The 20,329-nt window shown below is 48.7% G+C and overlaps 1 protein-coding gene across 1 annotated transcript in view; it reads left to right on the top strand.

Moving 5' to 3' along the window:
* The first annotated feature begins 8,278 nt into the window (after nt 1-8,278).
* Nucleotides 8,279-20,329, top strand: part of NPHP4 (nephronophthisis 4) — a 168,554-nt gene continuing 156,503 nt past the window's right edge. The window contains exons 1-2 of the mRNA XM_006876919.1: nt 8,279-8,413; nt 15,536-15,688. Of these exons, the coding sequence (XP_006876981.1) occupies nt 8,279-8,413; nt 15,536-15,688 (288 nt within the window). The remainder of the gene's footprint in view (nt 8,414-15,535; nt 15,689-20,329) is intronic.

Here is a 20,329-nt window from a genome sequence, read left to right on the forward strand (position 1 = left end):
GGTGGAATGCGTGCCAAGCAAGACAAGAGTCAGGAGGGCAGATGGGACTTTGCAGGATGGCCTGAATGCGGCCCAGTGGGCAGAGCCAGAGCTTTATCTTGGCAATGGAAGGGGGTTGGTGTTTGTGACAGGGAGAAGTTGCAGAAAAAGAAGAAATCCTGAAAGGGCAGATCATGGGACAGCTGTGGTCTGAACTTGCAGTTCTTGCTCCTCAGATGAGGGCGTATTAATTTCAATAAATGCTAATAGTTCATTTCCCCAAGAGCTATTACTTATGTCATCTTCTCTTGGACACGTTTCAACACAGGGCAGACAAATGAAAGGGAATACAAGGTACCCCCGCATCAACAGTCCTCATTCCCACCCCCTCCCAACCAGTCAGCTTCAGCTCTGGTCCCTAAGGTGGACCTTCTGGTCATAGGGTCAAGACCTCAGCCTTCAACCTCACACTCAAGTCCCTATCATGCTTGAAAGCAAAGAAAGTTACCAACCCCAGAAATGCTGAATCACAAAATGAGGCAGAGCAGGAAAGTGGGGGTGGGGTGGGGAGGAGATGGTGGAGAGGGAGGAAGGCAGGAAAGAGTGCTAGGGGATGTCCACCTGGGGCACCCCAGAATGCTCCAGGTAAAGCGGAAACCCTGCAGGAGTCTCCGCACAAATGCCAGGAGGAATGGAACCAGGATGCACCTGGTGGGAGGGTGGGAGGTGGACAGGTACCCAGAGGCCCGCGCTGCTGCAGAAGGAAGCGGTACAGCCATTGAGCCACTGCGTCCTGCGGGACAGCAGCAGGTAGGGAGTGGGGAATGCTTTGTGCCAGGGGAAGCGAAGAGATGCTAAAGATAGGGTGATGGGAGTAGTAGCCAGAGGAACTGGTGCAAGAAGGAAGGGAGGGTCAAGGTCCTGGGAAGCAGGGCGAGGTAGGCGAACAAACCGCAGAGAGTGCGTGGAAGGACCGAGAGCAGAATGGGTGGGAGGATGACCACTGGGGCCAGGAGGGAGGCAGAGGGCAAAGGGTGGGCTTTCAGGATCAAGGAGGAGAGGTGCAGTGGACCGTAGAGGGCTGCCCAGGGGCCTGGAGAGGGATGGGGAAGATGGGGACAGAGGAAGGGGGAGGCGAGGCTGCCAGAAAGGGCGGGATTGAGATGGGGGGCAAGGTGCACCACCGAATCTCGAGGAGGGACAGAGTTTGTGACAAGGGTCGGTGCTCCTAGATGAAAGGTCAGCAAGGATGACTGGGACACTGAGAGATGGGATTGGGGGAAGGGAAGGGATGCAGAAGGAGGTGTGGAGGCAGGAGATGAGGTGAGGACGGAGGCGGGCGCAGAGACGAAGGATGGGGACCAGGAGATGGAGAGGGACCGCTGTGGCCTCATCGATCCCCGCTGCCCCCTCCCAGTGCAGGTTCCCAGAAAGCAGTCCGCTAGGGTCTCCGCCCGCACTCACCTGGGGGCTCCAGCTCCGGATCCTATGCCACGCTCCGGATCTTCCTTCCCGCCCAGCCTCAGCGACTTCAGCGCCCCCGAATCCCGCTCGCTAGGGCAGGTTCCGCCCGCAGCATCTTCACCTCGTGGGACGCCTGAGGCCACGCCTCTTCAAGCTTCTCATTGGCAGTTGTTCATGCCAGTCACATTCCCATTGGCTGAGGGTTCGCCGCCATGCAAAGCAGCACGGGCCTGCCGCCGCGCCGATTGGCTGGTGCTAGAGAAGCCGTGGCTCTCGACTTGGACCCTGATTGGTCGCTCGGCCCTGACGACGAAAAGGACGCGGGGCGGGTTCTTAGCCTAAGTGTTGCCGCGCTGCCCTCCCAGGCTTCTACAGCGGGTGTTGGCGGACGTGGCATGCCCCTTGGCCAGTTCTCGGCTCTCGAGGCCTGTCTCTCAAGTGGGCCCAGGTCCCGGGCCTGGGCCAGTGGTTGGGGGAATTCCTCGAAAACGTGGGCCTAGTTACCCGGGTGCGGCCGCGGCGGATCCGTCTCCTAGGTAACGCTGCCCGCGGTGGACGGAGCCATTATGGCTGGCACCGCGGGGGAGGCCAGATCTGTCTTCGTAGCGCGTGCGGCCTTACAGTGGGCCGGAACCTCGGGGTCCTGGGGTATGGGAATGGCCAACCTGGCCTTCCCTTGGGCATCTGTGGTCTGCGGGATGCGGTGTAGGCGGGGCGGGACGCGGAGGTATGCCCTTATCTAGTGGACTCCCCACCTTGACATTTGGTGCGGGCGTTGGGGCGCGGGTGGGCTTCTTTGGCTCCACCTCTGCACTTTGCTCCTTGACCTCTGCGCTCCTCTGGGGACCCCTGTGAAAGGCCCGCTGGGCTAGGTCTCCAGGGCTCGGTTTCTCTCTGGTCCTTTCCTACTCGTTCATCCACCCATATCCAGACCCTGATCTGGGCCGTCCCCTCTACCCGGCCTCCTCCAAGGGCCTCATCTTGGTGCCTGGTCTCTTGCAGTCCCTTCTCCCCCTGCCTCTGAGTAGCGATCTCAGGGACTCAGGTCCTTGCCGTGGACCTTGAAGCTGTGCCCTACCCTCCTTTTGAGCAGCCTTCACAGATGTGATTCTATCTGTCCTGAATGCTTTTCCTCACTTCTGACAGCGCTGGTTCCCACCTACTGCTCTGGACTTTGTTATTAGTTGTCTTTCAGTTAGCTTTTATTCTTGGCGACCCAAGAGAAGAACTGTTGTCCAGCCCTGCGCAATCCTCCATGCCCTTCATATGTTTGAGTCCATTGTTGCAGCCACCGTGGCGGTCCATCTCGGTTTTGCTGGAATGCCAGTTTACCAAACATGATGTCCTTCTTGATGATGTGGCCAAAGTGGGTGAATTGAAGTGTTAGACTATATTCTGTGTTTCACAGGGCTTTTATTGGCTGATTTCCAGAATTAGATTGCCAGGGCTTTCTTCCTAGCCTGTCTTAGTCTGGAGCATCTCTGAAACCTCTCCACCTTGTTGGATTGTGCAATAGCTGGCAGAGTTTCTAGTATCACAGCAACACGCAATCCACCACAGTATAACAAACTGACAAACGAGTGGGTGCCATTGAGTTGGTTCTGACTCACAGCAAACGTGTTTAGGGTTGCTGAGGATTGGCTGGTGAGTTTGAATTGCTGACCTGTGGTTCAAACCAACTTGTGTGGTCCATTGCTTATCCTACAGTGCCACACCAGGAGTATAGTAAATGGCTCTTGGGCAAATCAGTCCGTCATTTTTTTTTTTTTTGTATCATCCATGAGCTGACAGAAACAGGTGGTGGTCTTTAGACTTAAAAATTGAGCAAATATCTTTAATGTCTGGTTAAAGAAAGCCAGTTGGATTCTCATTTCTGCTGCATCTTTTTGCTATGTATGTTGTAAGTCCAGCCTCATATGCTTATGTGAATGTAGTTGAGTCGTTGTGAATAGTTATCTTCTGTTTTGAACTCAGGTCTCTATTACAGCTCACTGCACCTCTGCTCTACTGTGTTGTTAAGTACCCTTGGGTTGGTGCCAACTCATAGCAACCCCATGTACAACATGAAATGCTCAGTCCTGTACCACCCTCACAATTGTGTTTGAACCTGCTGTTGCAACTGTGCTTTGCTGTGTAACTGTCAGAATTCACAGCACTGTAGTTTTCTGTGTGCTGTATTTCTGTTTCACTCCACAGATCATTCCATGAGGGGAAGGAGCTTGTCCCCTGTCTTCTGAGCGTTTCTCGGGCTTAGTACAATGACTGGATGTGGTGTTAGTTGCTGCTAAATCCGGTTGACTCTAACTTGTGGAGACCCCATAAGTGCAAAATGGAACTGCTCCATAGGGCTCTCAAGACTGACCTTTTGGACGCAGATCTCCAGGCTTATATTGCAGAGCATCTCTGTTGTTAAGTTCTGTGGAGTTGGTTCTGACTCATAGCAACCCTGTATAGGGTTTCCAAGGAGCGGCTGATGAGTTTGAATCACTGACCTTGTGGTGCAAACTAACTTTGCAGTTCAGCACATTAACCCACAGCATCACATCAGGACTCCAAAGCATCTCTGGGTGGGTTCAAATTGCCCACCTTTTCGCTAGAGGTAGGGTGCATAGCTATTTACACCACTCAGGAACTCCTACCTGGACATGGCAGGCCCTCAGTATTAGTGGAATGAGAGAATGCTAGGCACTGCTTAATCAGACTTCCGCTGACTTGACTTAGCCTTTCAGTGTAAGTGTGGCCTTCCAGACCCCTTTAGCTTCTGAAGGGAGCATCAGAATTCCCTTGTCTGCCCCTTTCCTGGCTATCCACTATGTACTCTTTAATTTTAAAGTCTTCAGCCTGGCTTAATACTTGGGCGTACCTGGCCCCTTCCTCCCAGTCCCTGCTTTCCAAGTAGCCCGGGGCTAGGCACATCTCCTGTGTCTTCACATTCAGCTCCTTGCCCTCCTCCCCTCTGGATTTTCAGATTCTTGAGCATGGGGCCTTTCACTGTTTTGTCTGCATAGATGAGACGAGAGGAACCCAAATCCCACTGCCATTGAGTCCATTCTGACCCATAGCAATCCCAGAGGACACAGTAGGGTTTCCAAGGCTGTAACTCTTTAGAGAAAGTAGACTTCTTTCTCCAGAGGAGCGGCTGGTAGAACCGCCAACCTTTTGGTTAGCAGTCAAGCACTTTAACCACTCTATCACCAGGGCCCCTTTGGAACAGAGTAGATGCTTAGGAAGTATTTGTTAAATAGATCTACAGAATCAAGGGTCTCTTGGGAGCATCACAGCGTCTCGGGAACAGGCAGGGAAGGCAGCCAGGAGAGACATGTTAGCAGGTCTCTGGAACCCTCCACAGGTGTGTCTCCTCTTTCAGCTCCTGGATGGCATGGAGGGCGGAGCCTGGTTAGACTGGCGGTGAGCTTAGTTAGGATTAGAAGTGTGACTTTGCACCGAATCTGAAGTTTCTTCATCTGTAAAAGGAAAATAATAGTGGCATGAGTTTTACAGGGTTCTTGGAATAATAAGAAACTGTTTGTGAGTGCCGAGTACTTAATATACCAAACTAGTCCAAGTTGCCGTTGAGTCTGTTCCGACTCATGGTGATCTCGTGTGTCAGAGTAGACGTGTGCTCCATGGATCTCCACGCCTTCTGAGACATCTGTGGGAGGGTTTGAACCCATGGTTTCCTGATAGAGACTTAATAAAAGGGGGCGCATTTTCATTTTCATTTTTTTTTTCCTTTGAGAGCCCTTTGTCTCCTTTTCTTGGACTACAGCATGGAACCCGCCTTTATCTTTCTGCTGTTCTTCCAGCCACAAGGGGGGCTCCCCTACCATCGTATTTTTTGTTTCATCACGGAGGACTTGATGGCAACAGGTCTGGCTTTTGTTTATCTGAAGACAATCCAATCTCCTTCAGATAAGTAGCTTACAGAATTGTAGATATTCCTCTCTAATTGTTGTTGTTATTGTTAAGTGCTGGTGAGTTGTCGCTACTCATAGCAACCCTGCATAGAGTTTCCAAGGAGTGACTGCTGGGTTTGAACCTCTGACCTTGCGGTTAACAGTCCAATCCTTACCCTACATTGCCGCAGTAGGAGTCCAAGAAGAAAGTTGTTAAGTGAAGTCCAGTTGGTTCTGACTCATGGTGACCCTGTATAAGGTTTATGAGGCTTTTAAACTTTGTGGGAGCAGAAAGTCTCATCTTTCTCTCTCTGAGTGGCTGACAGACTTGAACCACAGACCTTGTAGTTCACAGTTCCGGTTTTTTGTGTGGAGCCATGGTATCTGAAAGGTTTGTTGTTGCGTGTTCATCTGACACTTGGTTAATAAGCTTTCATACGTTACAACCCTGGTCTGTCTGCCACAAGTGGGTAGATCATTTACCCACTTGTGATTTTATATTGTTACCTGCTGTTCATTTTGAAAAATCTTGGTTTCCGAAGTTCCGTAGGTCTCCCAGATATTGACTCATTTAATGATACAATTTCCCCCAATCACCTTTGTCACTATTTCTGCCCATCTCATTAGAAGCAGGGGGGCTGTCAGGAGATAGGTACATTCTCTTGATTCTAATGTTCGATTGGACACGTTTTCTATAGCTGCTTCCCTTTAAGTGACAGGCTCACTCTGTCCATGTTTGAGGAAAGTTGGAATATCCATAATTTGTCTCCTGGTGGTGGTCGTGTGTTATGGAGTCAGTTCCGACTCTTAGCAACCCTGTTTAGGGTTTCTGAGGCTGTAATCTTTGTGGGAGCAGAGCAGCTGGTAGATTAGAACTGCTGACCTTTTGGTTAGCAGCTCAGCTCGTAATCCAATATGCTACCAGAGTTCCTTAATTTGTCTCCTTGTTGTTGTTAAGTGCTGTCGAGTCGGTTCCCACACATAGCGACCCTGTATAGGGTTTCCAAGGAGCAGCTAGTGAGCTTGAACCACCATCCTTGTGGTTAAACCAACTTTGCAGTCCAGCCCATTAACCCACAGTGCCACACCAGGACTCCAATTTGTCTCCTAGTCACTTCCTTGGAAAAAACAGCTAGTTCAGCTCGCCACCCACCCAGTCCCATCAGCCCTTCCTCCTGAGAAGACCACCCAATGTTGGTTATTTGCAGAAGAGCTTATGCACATCTCCCGCTTTGTCAGACAGAATCGAACACGCATACATGCTCACAGGCTGAGCTACAATAAAATGAATTGTTTCCAAGGCTTTCAGAAGTGACACTGATGTATGTTTCACGGTGAGTGGTGAAGAACTCAAGGCTTCTTTGGTGCTCTTCCCGTGACATGACCCCAACAGTTTCACCTGCCCAGGTGTTCACTCCTTCAGAGCCCTTGGCAAGTCAGTACTGGGGGCTGGGGAGAAGTAAAATGATGCCTTTGACCTTGTGGGCACCCCTGGAGGGAACCAAACCCACTGCTTCTGCTCCTTGCATATTGTTTGGGTGTACAAAATTCAGATTCTCAGAAAGGCCAAAATCTTAACATTCTGCATCAACTGAGAAGAAGGTTCTAGAAGCCTTTCAGGTCCCTGTCCAGCTGAAGGGAGGTAATGCCTTAAATGAGCCAGGCCACTTGGGAGCAGTGAGCCCTCAAAACCTGCCCCAAAGCAGCTTGAGCTAAAAGAGCGGCATTCTGTAGCTGGACTTCCAGGGTGATTGATACTAGGGTTCCCTAGAGCCAGACCTTCAATGATGACGTCTAGACCCTCTTGCTTTTGCTCAGATCAACTATCAACACTCACGGAAGCAACAGTCAAGAAATCATACGACATATTGCATTAGGCAAATTTGCTGCGCAAGACCTTTTTAAAGTGTTGGAGAGCAAAGATGTCAGTTTGAGGACTAAGGTGCGTCTGATCCAAGCCATGGTATTTTCAATAACCTCCCATGCATGTGAAAGCTGAACAGTGAATATGGAAGACCGTAGAAGAATTGATGCTTTTGAGTTATGGTTTTGGAGGAGAATATAGAAAGTGCTATAGGCTGCCAAAAGAACCAACAGATCTGTGTTGGAAGAAGTATAGTCAGAGTGCTCCTTGGAGGCCAGGATGGCCAAACTTTGTCCCTCATACTTTGGACATATTGTCAAGAGGGACCAGTTGCTGGAGAAGGATATCATGTTGGATAAGGTGGGGGGTCAGAGAAAAAGAGGAAGACCCCCAACGAGATGAATTGGCAAGATGGCAGCATCAGTGGACTCAAGCGTGGCAACATTTGTGGCAACAAGTGTTTCGTTATGTTTTGTATAGGGTCACTATGAGTTGGTACTTACTCCATAGCACCTAACAACAACAACACCTGTGTGTGTTTGTCTCACAGTAACTCTTGCAACTGTGGTTGGTCCCTGATAGCTTCATGCTGACCACCTATCCAAGGGCTACAAGAAAGAGTATTACCTTCTATGGGTCTGTGGAAGCCCTGGGGTTGCATGTCATTGGCTCTGATTGGGTCATGCCCACTCCACGTCCCCCCTCCTCCATTCGTGCACCTGAACAGCTATACAGAATGGCCCTTCATGTGTTCACCCCTACACCAGTCCCTGAGTCCAGGGTCATGGGTGCCAGCTGGCCAGGAAAGGCGGAGGTGGAGAGAATCCCTGAAGCCAGATGGGTACATTGACCTGGTGGGGGCAATGTGGACACCAGCGCCAAGGCCACTGACTGCTGGTGTTGGGCGGTCGGGCTGCAGAGTGTGGGTTTTGGGTGTAGAAGTTCCTCAGAGTCGGTGGGAGATAAGGAAACTCAGAATATCTCAGCACTGTGGCCCCTTAACCACTTCTTTTCTTTGTGTCAACACCAATGCTGCAGCTAACCCTGGAGGCCACGAGACCCTTGGTGCAACAGCATGAAGGATTGGCATGGGGTATTCGCCCAAAATGTGCTCGTCCCGCCCCATCCCCAGAGGGTGCGCCAGCTTCCGAAGGAATCCACAGCGTTCCAGTGTGTCCTCAAGTGGCTGGACGGTCCACTCATCAAGCAGGTAAAGGAGACACTTGAGCTTTGTTGTGCGATGCATGTCCTCGTTGCTCTCAGCTGAGAGGAGATTCTAGTTCCCATATCGATTCTTGAGTCTTTCCTGCACCTGCATTTCTACCCATTCCCCTGGGCCTGTCAGCAAAGAGAGTAAACGGTTGGGCAATTTGGTCAGCACTTTAGGGCACTCGGCGAGATTGCCTTTCTGCCCGCAGGGAGCAATCTCAGCACACAGGTAATCTGATTTCTTGGGAAACTGCCACGTTTTGTGCTAGAGGTGCCTTCAGCCTGATGTCCACTACTGCCAGGGACCGAGTGCTGGCTTCCCAGCAGTTCTGCACGTGGCCTGCATGTACTTGGCTTACCAAGTCATTTACACACTCAGGCCAGGTGGCTCTGTAGAGCACCTATGTAACTGGGTTGTCTAGTGAGACCCAGCAATCTGTGTGATTGCACACGAAGGACCCCATTCTGCATATTGGTGTATGCAAATGATTGCTTGTAGGGGTTGCCCAGCACGATGCAGAACACTGGGCAGAAGACAGCTGGCATGGCTCTCCTAACGCCAGACAAAGTATTCCCAGAGATAAAAGAGTGTTTCCTAATGAGAAAAGGGTTAATTAACTAAGAAGATCTACCAGCGCTGAATGTGTACACTCCTGTGTCAGAGACCCTCAGGACCACCCCAGCTTCTTCTGTTCACCAGGAGTGTGCACATGACTCATCTCTCAATTGGCCACAGCTAAATGATTACAGCGCAAAGACCTAGAGCGAGATTAGCAAAGAGAAAGCTGCATGGGGCCGGGTCCAGAGGCAACCAGATGCTAGCTTCCCAGGGGCTGTCCCAGTGGATCACATAAGATGTGAGTTGAAACAGCACATGTGAAATGTCGCCACCCCGGGAAGCACATTGTTTTACATTCAACAAATCAGACACTTTGTTTCATCTCAGTGATTGCAATGCACTCCCTGCAACCAGTTACCCTACTTCCTCCCTGTGCTTCCTGTTTGCATTCCACCCACCTTCCCATCCTTCTCAACACTGTCCTTAGGGAAATGTTGCCCTTTGGATTTTCCATTCCCTAGTGAGCATACCTTACTAGTGTTGTTCCCCACCCCCCCCCCCCCACCCCCCCATCCCTATCTACTCAGGGAAGCACATTAGAAACACAGCTTTGATTGGAGCTGGTCTGCCGCAGAGCACATGTTAAAATCCCACACTCCCAGGAAGATAGCAGATGTTCAGCCTGTAAACTACAGTTTGTACAAACAGTTTAAGCACTCTTCTCAGTGAGTGTACTTAGAAGAACCCTCCTGAAATCCAAGTTCTCAGATGGACCAACAGGGCTTTCAAAGGGTAGCAGTCAGGCCACTATGCTACACTCTTCCTCCCAGCTCCCAAACACATGAAGCAGAATTTGACAGAACTAAAGGTAGCTATAATCATAGTCATAGTCAGAGACTTCTGATTCTCCTTTCTTAATAACAGATAAAGCAAACTGAGCAAGGTGTCAGGATTTGGAAGTCTGGAACAATACCATCCATCAATATGATGTAATCAACAGAATGCTGTCTTCCCAAGTGAAGAGGACTTGAAACATTTACTTATGAAGTTCAAAGAGCACAGCCTTCTATATGGATTACATCTCAATGTCAAGAAAACAAAAATCCTCACCACTGGACCAATAAACAACATTCTTATCAATGGAGAAAAGATTGAAGTTGTCAAGGACTTCATTCTTCTTGGATCAACTATCAACACTCATGGAAGCAGCAGTCAAGAGATCAGACGACGTATTGCACTGGGCAAATCTGCTGCACAGGAACTTTTTAAAGTATTGAAGAGCAGAGATGTCAGCTTGAGGACTAAGGTGCACCTGACCCAAGCCATGGTATTTTCAATAGCCTCATATGGATGCGAAAGCTGGACAGTGAATAAGGAAGATCGTAGAAGAATTGATGCCTTTGAGTTGTGGTGTTGGAGGAGAATACTGAAAGTGCCATGGACTGCCAAAAGAACCAATAGATCTGTTTTGGAAGACGTGCAGCCAGAGTGTTCCTTGGAGGCCAGGATGGCTAAGCTTCGTCTCTCATACTTTGGACATATTGTCCGGAGGAAACAGTTGCTGGAGAGGGATGTCATGCTGGTTAAGGTGGAGAGTCAGAGAAAAAGAGGAGGACCTCTAACAAGATGGATTGTCCAGGTGTGGCAGCGGTAGTGAGGTTGGCCCAGGATCAGACATTGTTTCATTCTGCTGTGCATGGGGTCGCTATGAGTCGGTTCCGACTCGATGGCACCTGACAACAACAACAAAGTGCACATGAAAGGTTTACCAATACAGACCATACACTGGGCCTTAAACTAAGTCTTTACATTTCAAAGGATTGAAACTCTAAAAAAAAGTATTTCATTGACTATGGTTATGGGTTAAATTGTGTATCCTCAAAACATGTGTTGTACATCTTAACCCCTATACTTTTTGATGTCATACCATTTGGGAATAAAGGACTTTCTTTGTTATGTCAGTGAGGGCATAGCAGAGCAGATTGTGTCTGAAGGCCATCATTTTTGAGCTATAAAAAGAGCAAATTGGACACAGGAGCACGATGCTGAAAGGAGACAAGGATGACTTTCTGTTAAAGCCATCTCTCTTGTATGTGTGTTACAGCAGTACCAGATAACTAATTCATAAACATAGGAGCATAAATCAGTAAAATAAAAGACAAAGGGAAAGTCAGAGCTCAAAGTTGATTCTTGGAAAGTTAATCAAGTTGGTTAAACCTTGGGTGACTGATCATGAGAGAAAGAGAGAGAACACAGAGCAGCAAGATCAGAGGTGAAAGAGGAAGTGTCAGTACAAATCCTACAAACATTGAAAAAGGTAATCAAGGAATTTTATGAATATATACCAACAAGACAACTTAGATGAGATAAATTCCTTAAAAACTGGCAAAACTTGATGGTGAAAGAAATGGAAAATCCAAATGATTTGACAGTCATTAAGGACATTGAATTTGTAAGTAAACCACGTCCCACAAAGAAAACTCTAGGCCCAGATGACCTCATCATTGAGTCTGCCAAATATCAAAGGAAAAAATGATACCAGTTCTCGACAAACTCTTCAGAAAAGAGAGAAGGAGCCAGTGTTTCCCCACTTATTTTTTTGAGGCCACTTTATCCCTGACAGCAAACAAAACAAAGACAAGGAAAGTACAGACTGATATCCTTCATGGATATTGGCACACACACACACACACATACACACAATCTTCAAAATATTAGGAAATCAAATGTGGCAATATATAAAACCATGATCAAATGAGGTGTATCACATATACAGTTAGTTTTACACATATAAAATCAAAAAATACCATGTAACAGAAGGTGAAGTAGAATGTAAATGTCAAAAGAGCAGTTTTAATTTGGATAGTCTTAACAAGTTTGCATAATTTTAGTTGGTTTGAAAACTGATAGCTTTAGATCAGGGCTGGGAAATGTTCTGCTCACAAAATCATTTGGTCTGGCCCAGGAAGGTAACTGCAATTTCAGCCATCACATTAGGGATGAGTTAATTACATGCTTAACCAAATATAGCATACTAATGTTTAAATTGATAATTTTGTATGGCTCGTGAATCGATATTATACATTTTGGCAGAAAAAAGGCTCCCTATACCTGCATTGTTGTTACTGTTGATATCAAATGCTGTCCAGTCGGTTCCGACTCATAGCAACCCTGTATAGGGTTTCCAAGGAGTGGCTGGTGAGTTTGAACTGTCGACCTTGTGGCTCAAACTGACTTTGCAGTCCGGTGCTTATCCTATAGCGCCACACCAGGACTCCCACCCTGCTTTGGTGGAGGTGGTTATGTGCCATGGAGTTGGTTCCGATTCATAGTGACCCTGTACAGGGTTTCTGAGGCTGCAAATCTTTACGGGAGCAGAAAGCCTCATCTTTCTTCCACTGAACAGCTAGTAGTTTCGAACTGCTGACCTTATGGTTCGCAGCCCGATTCGTAACCACTATGCTACCAGAGCTTTAGATGATAGCAAACCTTCCTATGGAAGGTCGTGGGCTAAAAATATGACCTGTTGTTGAGCTCACGGTAAGAAAGTCAAGTGAACACTGATTGTATTTCTCTCACTTGGGTCACCCTTAATTCCAGTGGATGTTTATTGGGCACCACCCACTGTGTGTGGAGCTGTGCTAGGGGGACACAGAGAGAGGGCTCTGCCCCACGGCAGTTGTCAGAGACATTAGGTTGGGGCCCAGGTCTAGAGACTCCCATGCCCCATCACTGTGTGGTCAGCCATGACAAGGATTGGATAGAAGGCACAGAGGTGGAGGGGTGCTTAGTTTTGAGCAGAAAGACCAGGGTCAGGGAAGACTTCCAGAGGTTAAGATGGGGGAAGGAGTGAGAGGCTGGCCCGGAGGGACAGACTGTTCTGTGTGGAGCCGTCGGCCAGGAGGCTGCCGAGGCTGACAGAATGTTCCCTGAGAGACTCTGTGGGTTGGGAGTTCTGGGGGAGTCAGAACCTGGCTAGGAGGTGGATGGTGGAGCCCAGGGTGGCTCCATGGTGATGGGGTGTGAACGGCCCTCAGGTGGAGCAGGTTCCTGTCATTGGGGGCTCACACTCTCTCTGGGGGTGACAGTTGGCATGTATATAAACACTGGGAGCTGGGCGGAGGCAGCAGGCCATGCTGAGCGCAGAGTCTCTGAGCCGAGTGCTTTTAAAGAAGGGGGACTCTGGCAGACATGGTTACACCGCTGAACTCATTCTCTTCATTCCTTCCCCTATCTCCTCTACTTCCACAAATAGTACCCCATTTCTTATTGCTCCAGTCACAAAACACAAGGCTGTGCTTCACTCAGGACGGGGATCAACAGGGTTGATGCTGGGGTGTCTCAGGCAAAGGGGGCAGGTGGTCACCCCGCCCTTCACGCTGCTTCCCCACTTCAGGTTCCCTGTCCATCATGGCACTGTGTTGGGTCAGCCCTACCTTCTGAGCAGACCCTGTATCTGTCCGCCGCACATGGCAACTGCAGCCTCCTGGGGGTCTCACAGCTGCCATTGCACGTGGTGGCCTCAGTGATGTTCTTAAACGCCCCGGTCACATGAGTCACTTCACAGAGCCTTTCCCATCCCATTCGCCGTCAAACCTCAGCTTCTTGTCACCTGGCCTGATGAGTGCTACCCCTCATTGCCTCCCCACCTCCCTTAGCCTTTTACAGCCATGTGGGCATCTCGCTGGCCCCAGACACCCTGCTGCTCCTTGTGTCCAGACCCTGTCTACCCCAGACTCCTCCTCTGCTCAAACATCCTCACTCTCTTGGCTGAAGCATGTGTTCACCCCATGTCCTCCCTCACTGTTTGCTCCCTGTTATTCTCCAGGGTCTAACACAGTGCTCGCTCAGCACAAAGTAGGTACAGCAGGGTAAACACATAACTAGTACTTGCTAAGTGAGTGAATGACAGAGAAACAAAGAGCCCTTTGTCCCAGGGACAGACAGCAAGGACTCTACCACCAGTAAGAGCTGGGAAGGCTAAAAGTAAAACTCGAGACAAATAGTAAAGTCTTCGTCTGGACAGGGTCTGAGTGCTTTTTTGTTCTGTGTTTATAGCCCTGCTCTTTCAGTCATCGGATAGCTGCTCTTCCTTAGCTAATGTCTTCCCAGATAAGTCAGACAAATTGAGGATTTAGAGTTTCTGGTTGTACTGGGGAGGACAGATTGGTTGCCAATGACCAAAAATACCCATTTAAGATGGTTTAAAGGAGCTCTGGTAGAGTAGTAGTTGTGAGTCAGGCTGCTAATCTCAAGGTCAGCAGTTCGAAACTTTCAGCTATTCTGCAGAAGAAAGATGAGGCTTTCTGCTCTGGTAAAGATTTATAGCCTGGAAAACCTTGTACAGGGTTGCTATGAGTCAGAGCTGACTCCATGGCACCCAACCACCACCAAGATGTTTTGGGACTCCTGGCGTGGCGCTGTAAGATCAGCACTGGACTGTGAACCACATGGTTGGCAGTTCAAACCCACTAGCTGCTCTTTGGAAACCCTATACAGTGTTGCTATAAGTCAGAACCAACAGGATGGCACTTAACAAAGAATGACAAGATGGTTTAAGCTAAGAGTCAGTTTATGTTTTAGGAACATTTTATTTTGCTGTCGAAAGTTTAAAGAGCCTTAGCGTAGTGGGTTATGTTTTGGGCTACTAACTGCAAGGTCAGCAGTTTAAATCCAGCAGCCACTCTGCAGGAGAACGAGGAGGCTTTTTACTACCATAAAGATTTACAGCCGCGGAAACCCTGTATAGGGTTGCTGTGAGTAGGAACTGACTCGATGACATATAGCAGGAGCAGCGGATGAAAGTTGATACCGTAAATCAATGTTCCTCCCATTCAGCAACTTGTACACAGAGTGTTCGAAACGTTAGTGGCTCTCCCTGCAGTGTGTCTCCATCAGACTCTTCATTTCCATCCCCTTGGTTTCTCTGCCCTCTGTGCCTCTCCATCTTTGCTTTTGGGCAAATGTTGCCAGTTTGGTCTTGAATTGTTCTAAGGAGCACATTTCTCACAGTGTCACTGTTGATTTTATAGGCCAGTCTGTTATTTGGCTGAAAGGTGACCTCCAGAGGTGGCTGCATTTCCAGGGGGATCCTCCCATCTCTGTCAGACCAGTGAATCTGGACTTTTTTGTGCATTTGAGTTTGGTTTTAAATTTTTTTTTTTTCCATTTTAATAGTGAGTTGGCACAGGCAGATAGGCTTCAGGTATGGTTTGATCCAGGGTCTCAAATGATGTGACTCGATTTGTTCTTCCTGCTTCTCTTGGCTCCACAGGTATTTCCACCTCACAGCCTTGGCCCCTAGGTATTAGCACTGAGTGAGTGTTAGGCTTGTGCCTGATTGGCCACCAGAGAGGGCTGTTCTTTTGGGTTTATCATCTCTCCCCCCCACCCCCGGAGCAGTGAGTATGGGAGAAGGGATTCCTCAAAAGCAAATTGAAGTTCTGAGACCCAAACCTACAGGGATGGATGCTGAGGGGCCAGTGTGTTCTGGAATGTTCCACCTGGCAGCTGTGAGAAGGCTTATGTTCTGAGAGGTCTTCTGGACTGACTCTTTTCTTACAGAGTGTGCAGGAAGTGCTGTCAGAAATCGAATGCCACCTGCGGGTGTCTCTTTTGGATGTCACCTACCGACACTTTTTTGGGAAGACGTGGAAAACCACAGTGAGACCAACCAAGCAGCTCTCCAGGCAGCCACCCAGGATCATCTTCAACGAGGTGGGTCAGGGGTCCGCAGGGCTCGGGCTGCTCCGCGATGGAGTCCGGGTTGCTGGGAGCGTTGTTCCAGAGGCTCAGTGTGTGTCAGAACCGTGGGCACATCACGGAGCACCAGTCCTCAGAACCTGCTCTAGTCTTCTGTGGGCATATATAAACAGATGGAAGTGGTACAACTCTGGGAGAAGCAGGTGGTGGGGCCTATCTCTGGTGGTCTCTGAGTCCCCTTAAAGGAACCTTGGGGTTCTTGGAATAGTTTGACAACTACTGATTTCATCTGATTAGTCCACACTTTTTTTTTTCCCCCTGTCTTTTTTCTTTTGGTTTTCTTTCATTTTGTTAAGATGAAGAAACTGACCCTGAGAAGTCAAGAGACTTGCCCAACAAGACAAGCCATGTTCCCAGGTTTAAGGTTAGGACTTCAGTGTATCTTTTGGGGGAGACCATTTAATCCACAACACCCCTAAAGGACTTAAAGTTGATTGGGGTGATGCACAAAAGCTGGTAACAAGCAAAGTGATTGCACCCTGTGTTCAGGAGGAGACCAGTACACTGCTGTCTCAGAGGATGGGGACCTGGTCTGGGAAGGGTGATGACGAGGGCGTCTCGCATAGCTGAGGTTCTGGCTCGGCCCTAAAGGCTGAGCAAGACTTCCGCCTGGTGACAGAAAGTCTGGCACTTGTCTGGCTGGCAGTAGGTGTGATGGGTGTAGTTAGCCCAGGTTGGGGCTGCAGTAGGTGGGGTTAGTGAGGGGTGGACAGTGCCAACTTGGCCAGATCCTGCAGGGTCTTCTAGAAACACTGTGACCTTCCTCCAGGCAGAGGCTGTCACTGAGGACCATCCCTGGGCCTGGCTGCTGTGTCTGAGAGGAGCCGTCCCAGTTCAGTGGTGTGATGCGGCAAGTGGGAGAGTGGTGGTAAGGGGGACCACAGCCCTGGGTGCCCGTTTCCTGTAGGGTGTATGCTTGCCACATGATGAAGCTATCTTAGGCCACCTGTGAGCTAACTGCTCTCTGTGTCTAACCCACAGTTAGGGCTGTGCTCACCTGACATGGGGGCAGAAGGAGACAGTGTCCCTGCAGGACAAGCCAATAAAATAAAGCTTTGGCAAAGCGCACGTCAGAGGCACATAACATAGCTGCCATTCGGGCTGTCAGATTGTGCAAATGCTGCCTGCAGGGCTCTGTGTCTGGCCTGAGTGGGAGAGATCTCATGTTGTCTCGCGTGTGGCTGTGGCAGGAGGAAGGTCTCAAGGGTATCCATACTGTGGCCTTGCTGATGACCTGGCTGGAGGCTCACCGTGGCTGCCTCTAGGGGGAGGGCTGTTTTGATTTGATCTTTCTTGAGGGTTCAGAGTCAGACCCACGGCAGCCGGTGCTGTGAGTATAGGTGGTGGTGGTGTTGCTGCTAGTCACGGTACGGAGGTGTTGCCACGGGCCAGGCCTCTGTTCCAAAGCACATCTCTCTCATTTCATCCCTGCTATATTCCAAAAAATGCAAACCCAACCCCCCAAAATAAACTAACAAAATCAGTTGCTGTCACGTCAGCTGACGCTCATGGTGATTCCCAGGTGTGTCAGAGAAGAACTACTCCAGAGGGTTTTCAAAACTCATCTTTTGGGACTTCTGGGGCAAGATGGCAGAGCAGGCAGACACTCTGCCACAAGGACACGGGAGACCAAGTGAAGCCGATATGGGTGGGCTTCTGGAACCCTGCGTCTCAGAGGAAAGGGTGGAGACGTGGATTGAGTGCCGGTTGGGAGAGGAGACAGATGGTGGGTTGTTGGCAGGTCTGGCACAGTGCAGCCAGCCATCATGAGCTTTTGTGTGTGGCTGTTGATCGCTGTGGATGGCCCAGAGGCACAGGACACACACTGTAGGTTGGTGGCCATGGGTGTACAGTTCTTTCTTGTTCCCGAGCCCTTCTGGCAGCTGTGAGTGTGGCCAGCCCCTGCCCTCACCTGCCTGGTGGGCCCCCTACTGCCCAGTCTCTGCTCTGCCTGGGGTTTGGAGCTGGGCATTGAGTCCCTGTGACTAGAGGCTGGTGGACTTCACCTCATTATATTTTATTGCTGTTGTCTGATTTTGGGTCCATACAGCCCATCCACACTCACACCTCCTGTGACTCTACTCCTTGGACAAGCACCACTACCCACTGCTGTACCACCTGATCAATGATAATTAGCAGCCAACATCGGGCAAACCCACCCTGAACTATGTTTCACAAACAGCAGAGAACTGTGTGAATGCCCAAGAACACAGCAGCATAAAATCATCAATTAGATGTAAATTAAAGCACACCACAGTGCCTCTGAGATGAGAGACAAATTCAGCTTACAAAAGAAACTAGACAGACTGGTTCAAACAAGTGACCAAAATGCAGAGTCAGGAAATGTAAACAGCAGATACAGTGGTACTAGAACTACCTGATAAGGAATTCCAAAGATTAAAATTTAGGTTCCTTCTATGAACCGAGAGAATAATCAAGAAAGGTGCATGGAGAACAAAGTAAAAACTTTAGGAGAATTCAAGAAAACATTACAAGAACAAACGGACTAAAATGAAGAATCAGAAACCATAAAAAAACAGCCCAAAGAAATCCAGATTAACACTAAGATTTGAGAAGTAGATAATACATTGAAGGGGCAGAGAAGTAGAATTGAATCTGTGGAAGGCTGAATTGGTGAGCTTGAAGACAAATCTCTCAATACTTATGTGCTAGAGGATCCATCAGAAAAAAGAACACAAAGTCCAAAGAAAGCTTAAGCATTGTGTGGGATACCATCAAGAGGAGTAACTTATGTGTGATTGGAATTTCCAAACAGGTAGGGACAAAAACTGAAACCACAGAGAAAATTGCCTAAGGCTTGTTATAGGAAAACTTCCCTAACGTCATGAAAGGTGAGAATACACGCACTGAAGAAACTGAACAAACTCCAAAGGGAACTGACCCCAAAGGAAGAACTCCCAAGACATATTATAATCAAATTGTCTAAAACCAAAGACAAGAAAAGAATCCTGAGAGTAGCTCAGAAAAAAAAAAAAAAAAAAAAAAGTTCCCTACAAAGGAGAACTAATCAGTCTAAGCTCTAATTTCTCAGCAGAAACCATGCAGGCAAGAAGATAATGGGTTGACATATATAAAACTCTGAAAGAAAAAAAAAAAAAAATGCCTGTCAGGAATCGCGCATACAGCAGAATTGTCCCTCAAATATGATGGTGAAATTAGGATGTTTCCAGATAAACAGAAATGAAAAGAATTTGTAAAAACCAGATCAATCTTCCAAAAAATACTCAAGGGAGTTCTTTGGATGGACAACCAACAACAACAGGCAGCAACCTGATATTAACATATACAACAATACCATCCAGAATCCAACCCCCAGACCTCTCAGTTACGGATTTGTGATCCCTGCGGAAGTGACTGTCTGAGAAACAACCTCTAGCATTGTCATGTCTCCTCCTGAGTTGGCCTGGGGTTTCACAGTGGTGTCCTGTAGAAACAGGACTGCACCTCGCAGCTCACTGCAGTTCAGACCTGCCATAGGGAGCTAAGGATGACTGCCTCACCCAGTCAAGGTCTAGAGACCCAGATGGTGAATGCCTCCACTGCCATCTTGGTTTACTGGGCCTGGTGAAGAGCATAGCACTCAGCGTTCCTGAAGAATTCCAGGCTCTTTAGCCTTAACTTACTGACTTAGACAATGAGGCAGTGTCAGCATGGTCTGGGATGTGAAAGCCACGTGGAGCTTGAAGCCTGCTTGTCTCTCCCTGCTGTGCCTATGGTGACCAGCAGAGGTCAGCAGTGCCCCAAGAACGAGTCCTTCCACAACCAGCTGCTCTGCTGTGCCTGGAACGCAGGCTGGTCCATCCTCTCATATTCTTGACACTCAAAAGATGGGAAAATAAAATAGGTTTCATGCAGCTTTAGTTAACTGCATCTCATTCCCCTCTACTGTGTGTGTTCACACATGTGCAGTTTGAAATGTGGCGCATTCCTTGGGGTGGTCGTTACTAAGTAATGGCTTGAACTATGCCCTCCAAAATATGTGCTGGAATCCTAACCCTTATCAAACCCACTGCCTTCGCGTCGATTCCAGCTCACAGAGACCCTATACAAGGTTTCCAAGACTGCACATCTTTATCGGTGTAGACAGCCTTATCTTTCTCCCTCCTAGTGGCTGGTGGTTTTGAACCATCAATCTTGCAGTTAGCAGCCCAATGCCTACCCACAGTGCCGCCAGGGCTCCTCTGCTTGTAGATATAATCATATTAGGAAATAGATGTTTCTTGTTTTGTTAATGAGGCCATACCTGTGTGGTTGTTGCTGTTGTTAAATGCTGTGGAGTTGAATCTGACTCCTAACAAGCCAGTGTTAAGGGTTCCGAGGAGTGGCTGGTGGGATTGAACCGCCCACCTGCAAGCTCACAGTCCAGTGCTTGGTGTGTCTGAAATTTGGTCACTTCTGAGGTATAAGGAGCAGAAAAGTCACAGAATTGAGACGTACAAATGGAAGAAGAGAGATGCCACGTGAAGTTCCCCAAGGAACCTGGGAACGCTGGGGCAACAAAAGTTGACAGTGGTGAGGAGCTTTTCCCAGGCAGACAGAGAGAACCGCATCCTCCAGAGCCAGTGGTGAGGAGCT

This window comes from Chrysochloris asiatica, unplaced genomic scaffold (genome assembly GCF_000296735.1).
Source record: "Chrysochloris asiatica unplaced genomic scaffold, ChrAsi1.0 scaffold00425, whole genome shotgun sequence".
NCBI lineage: Eukaryota > Metazoa > Chordata > Mammalia > Afrosoricida > Chrysochloridae > Chrysochloris > Chrysochloris asiatica.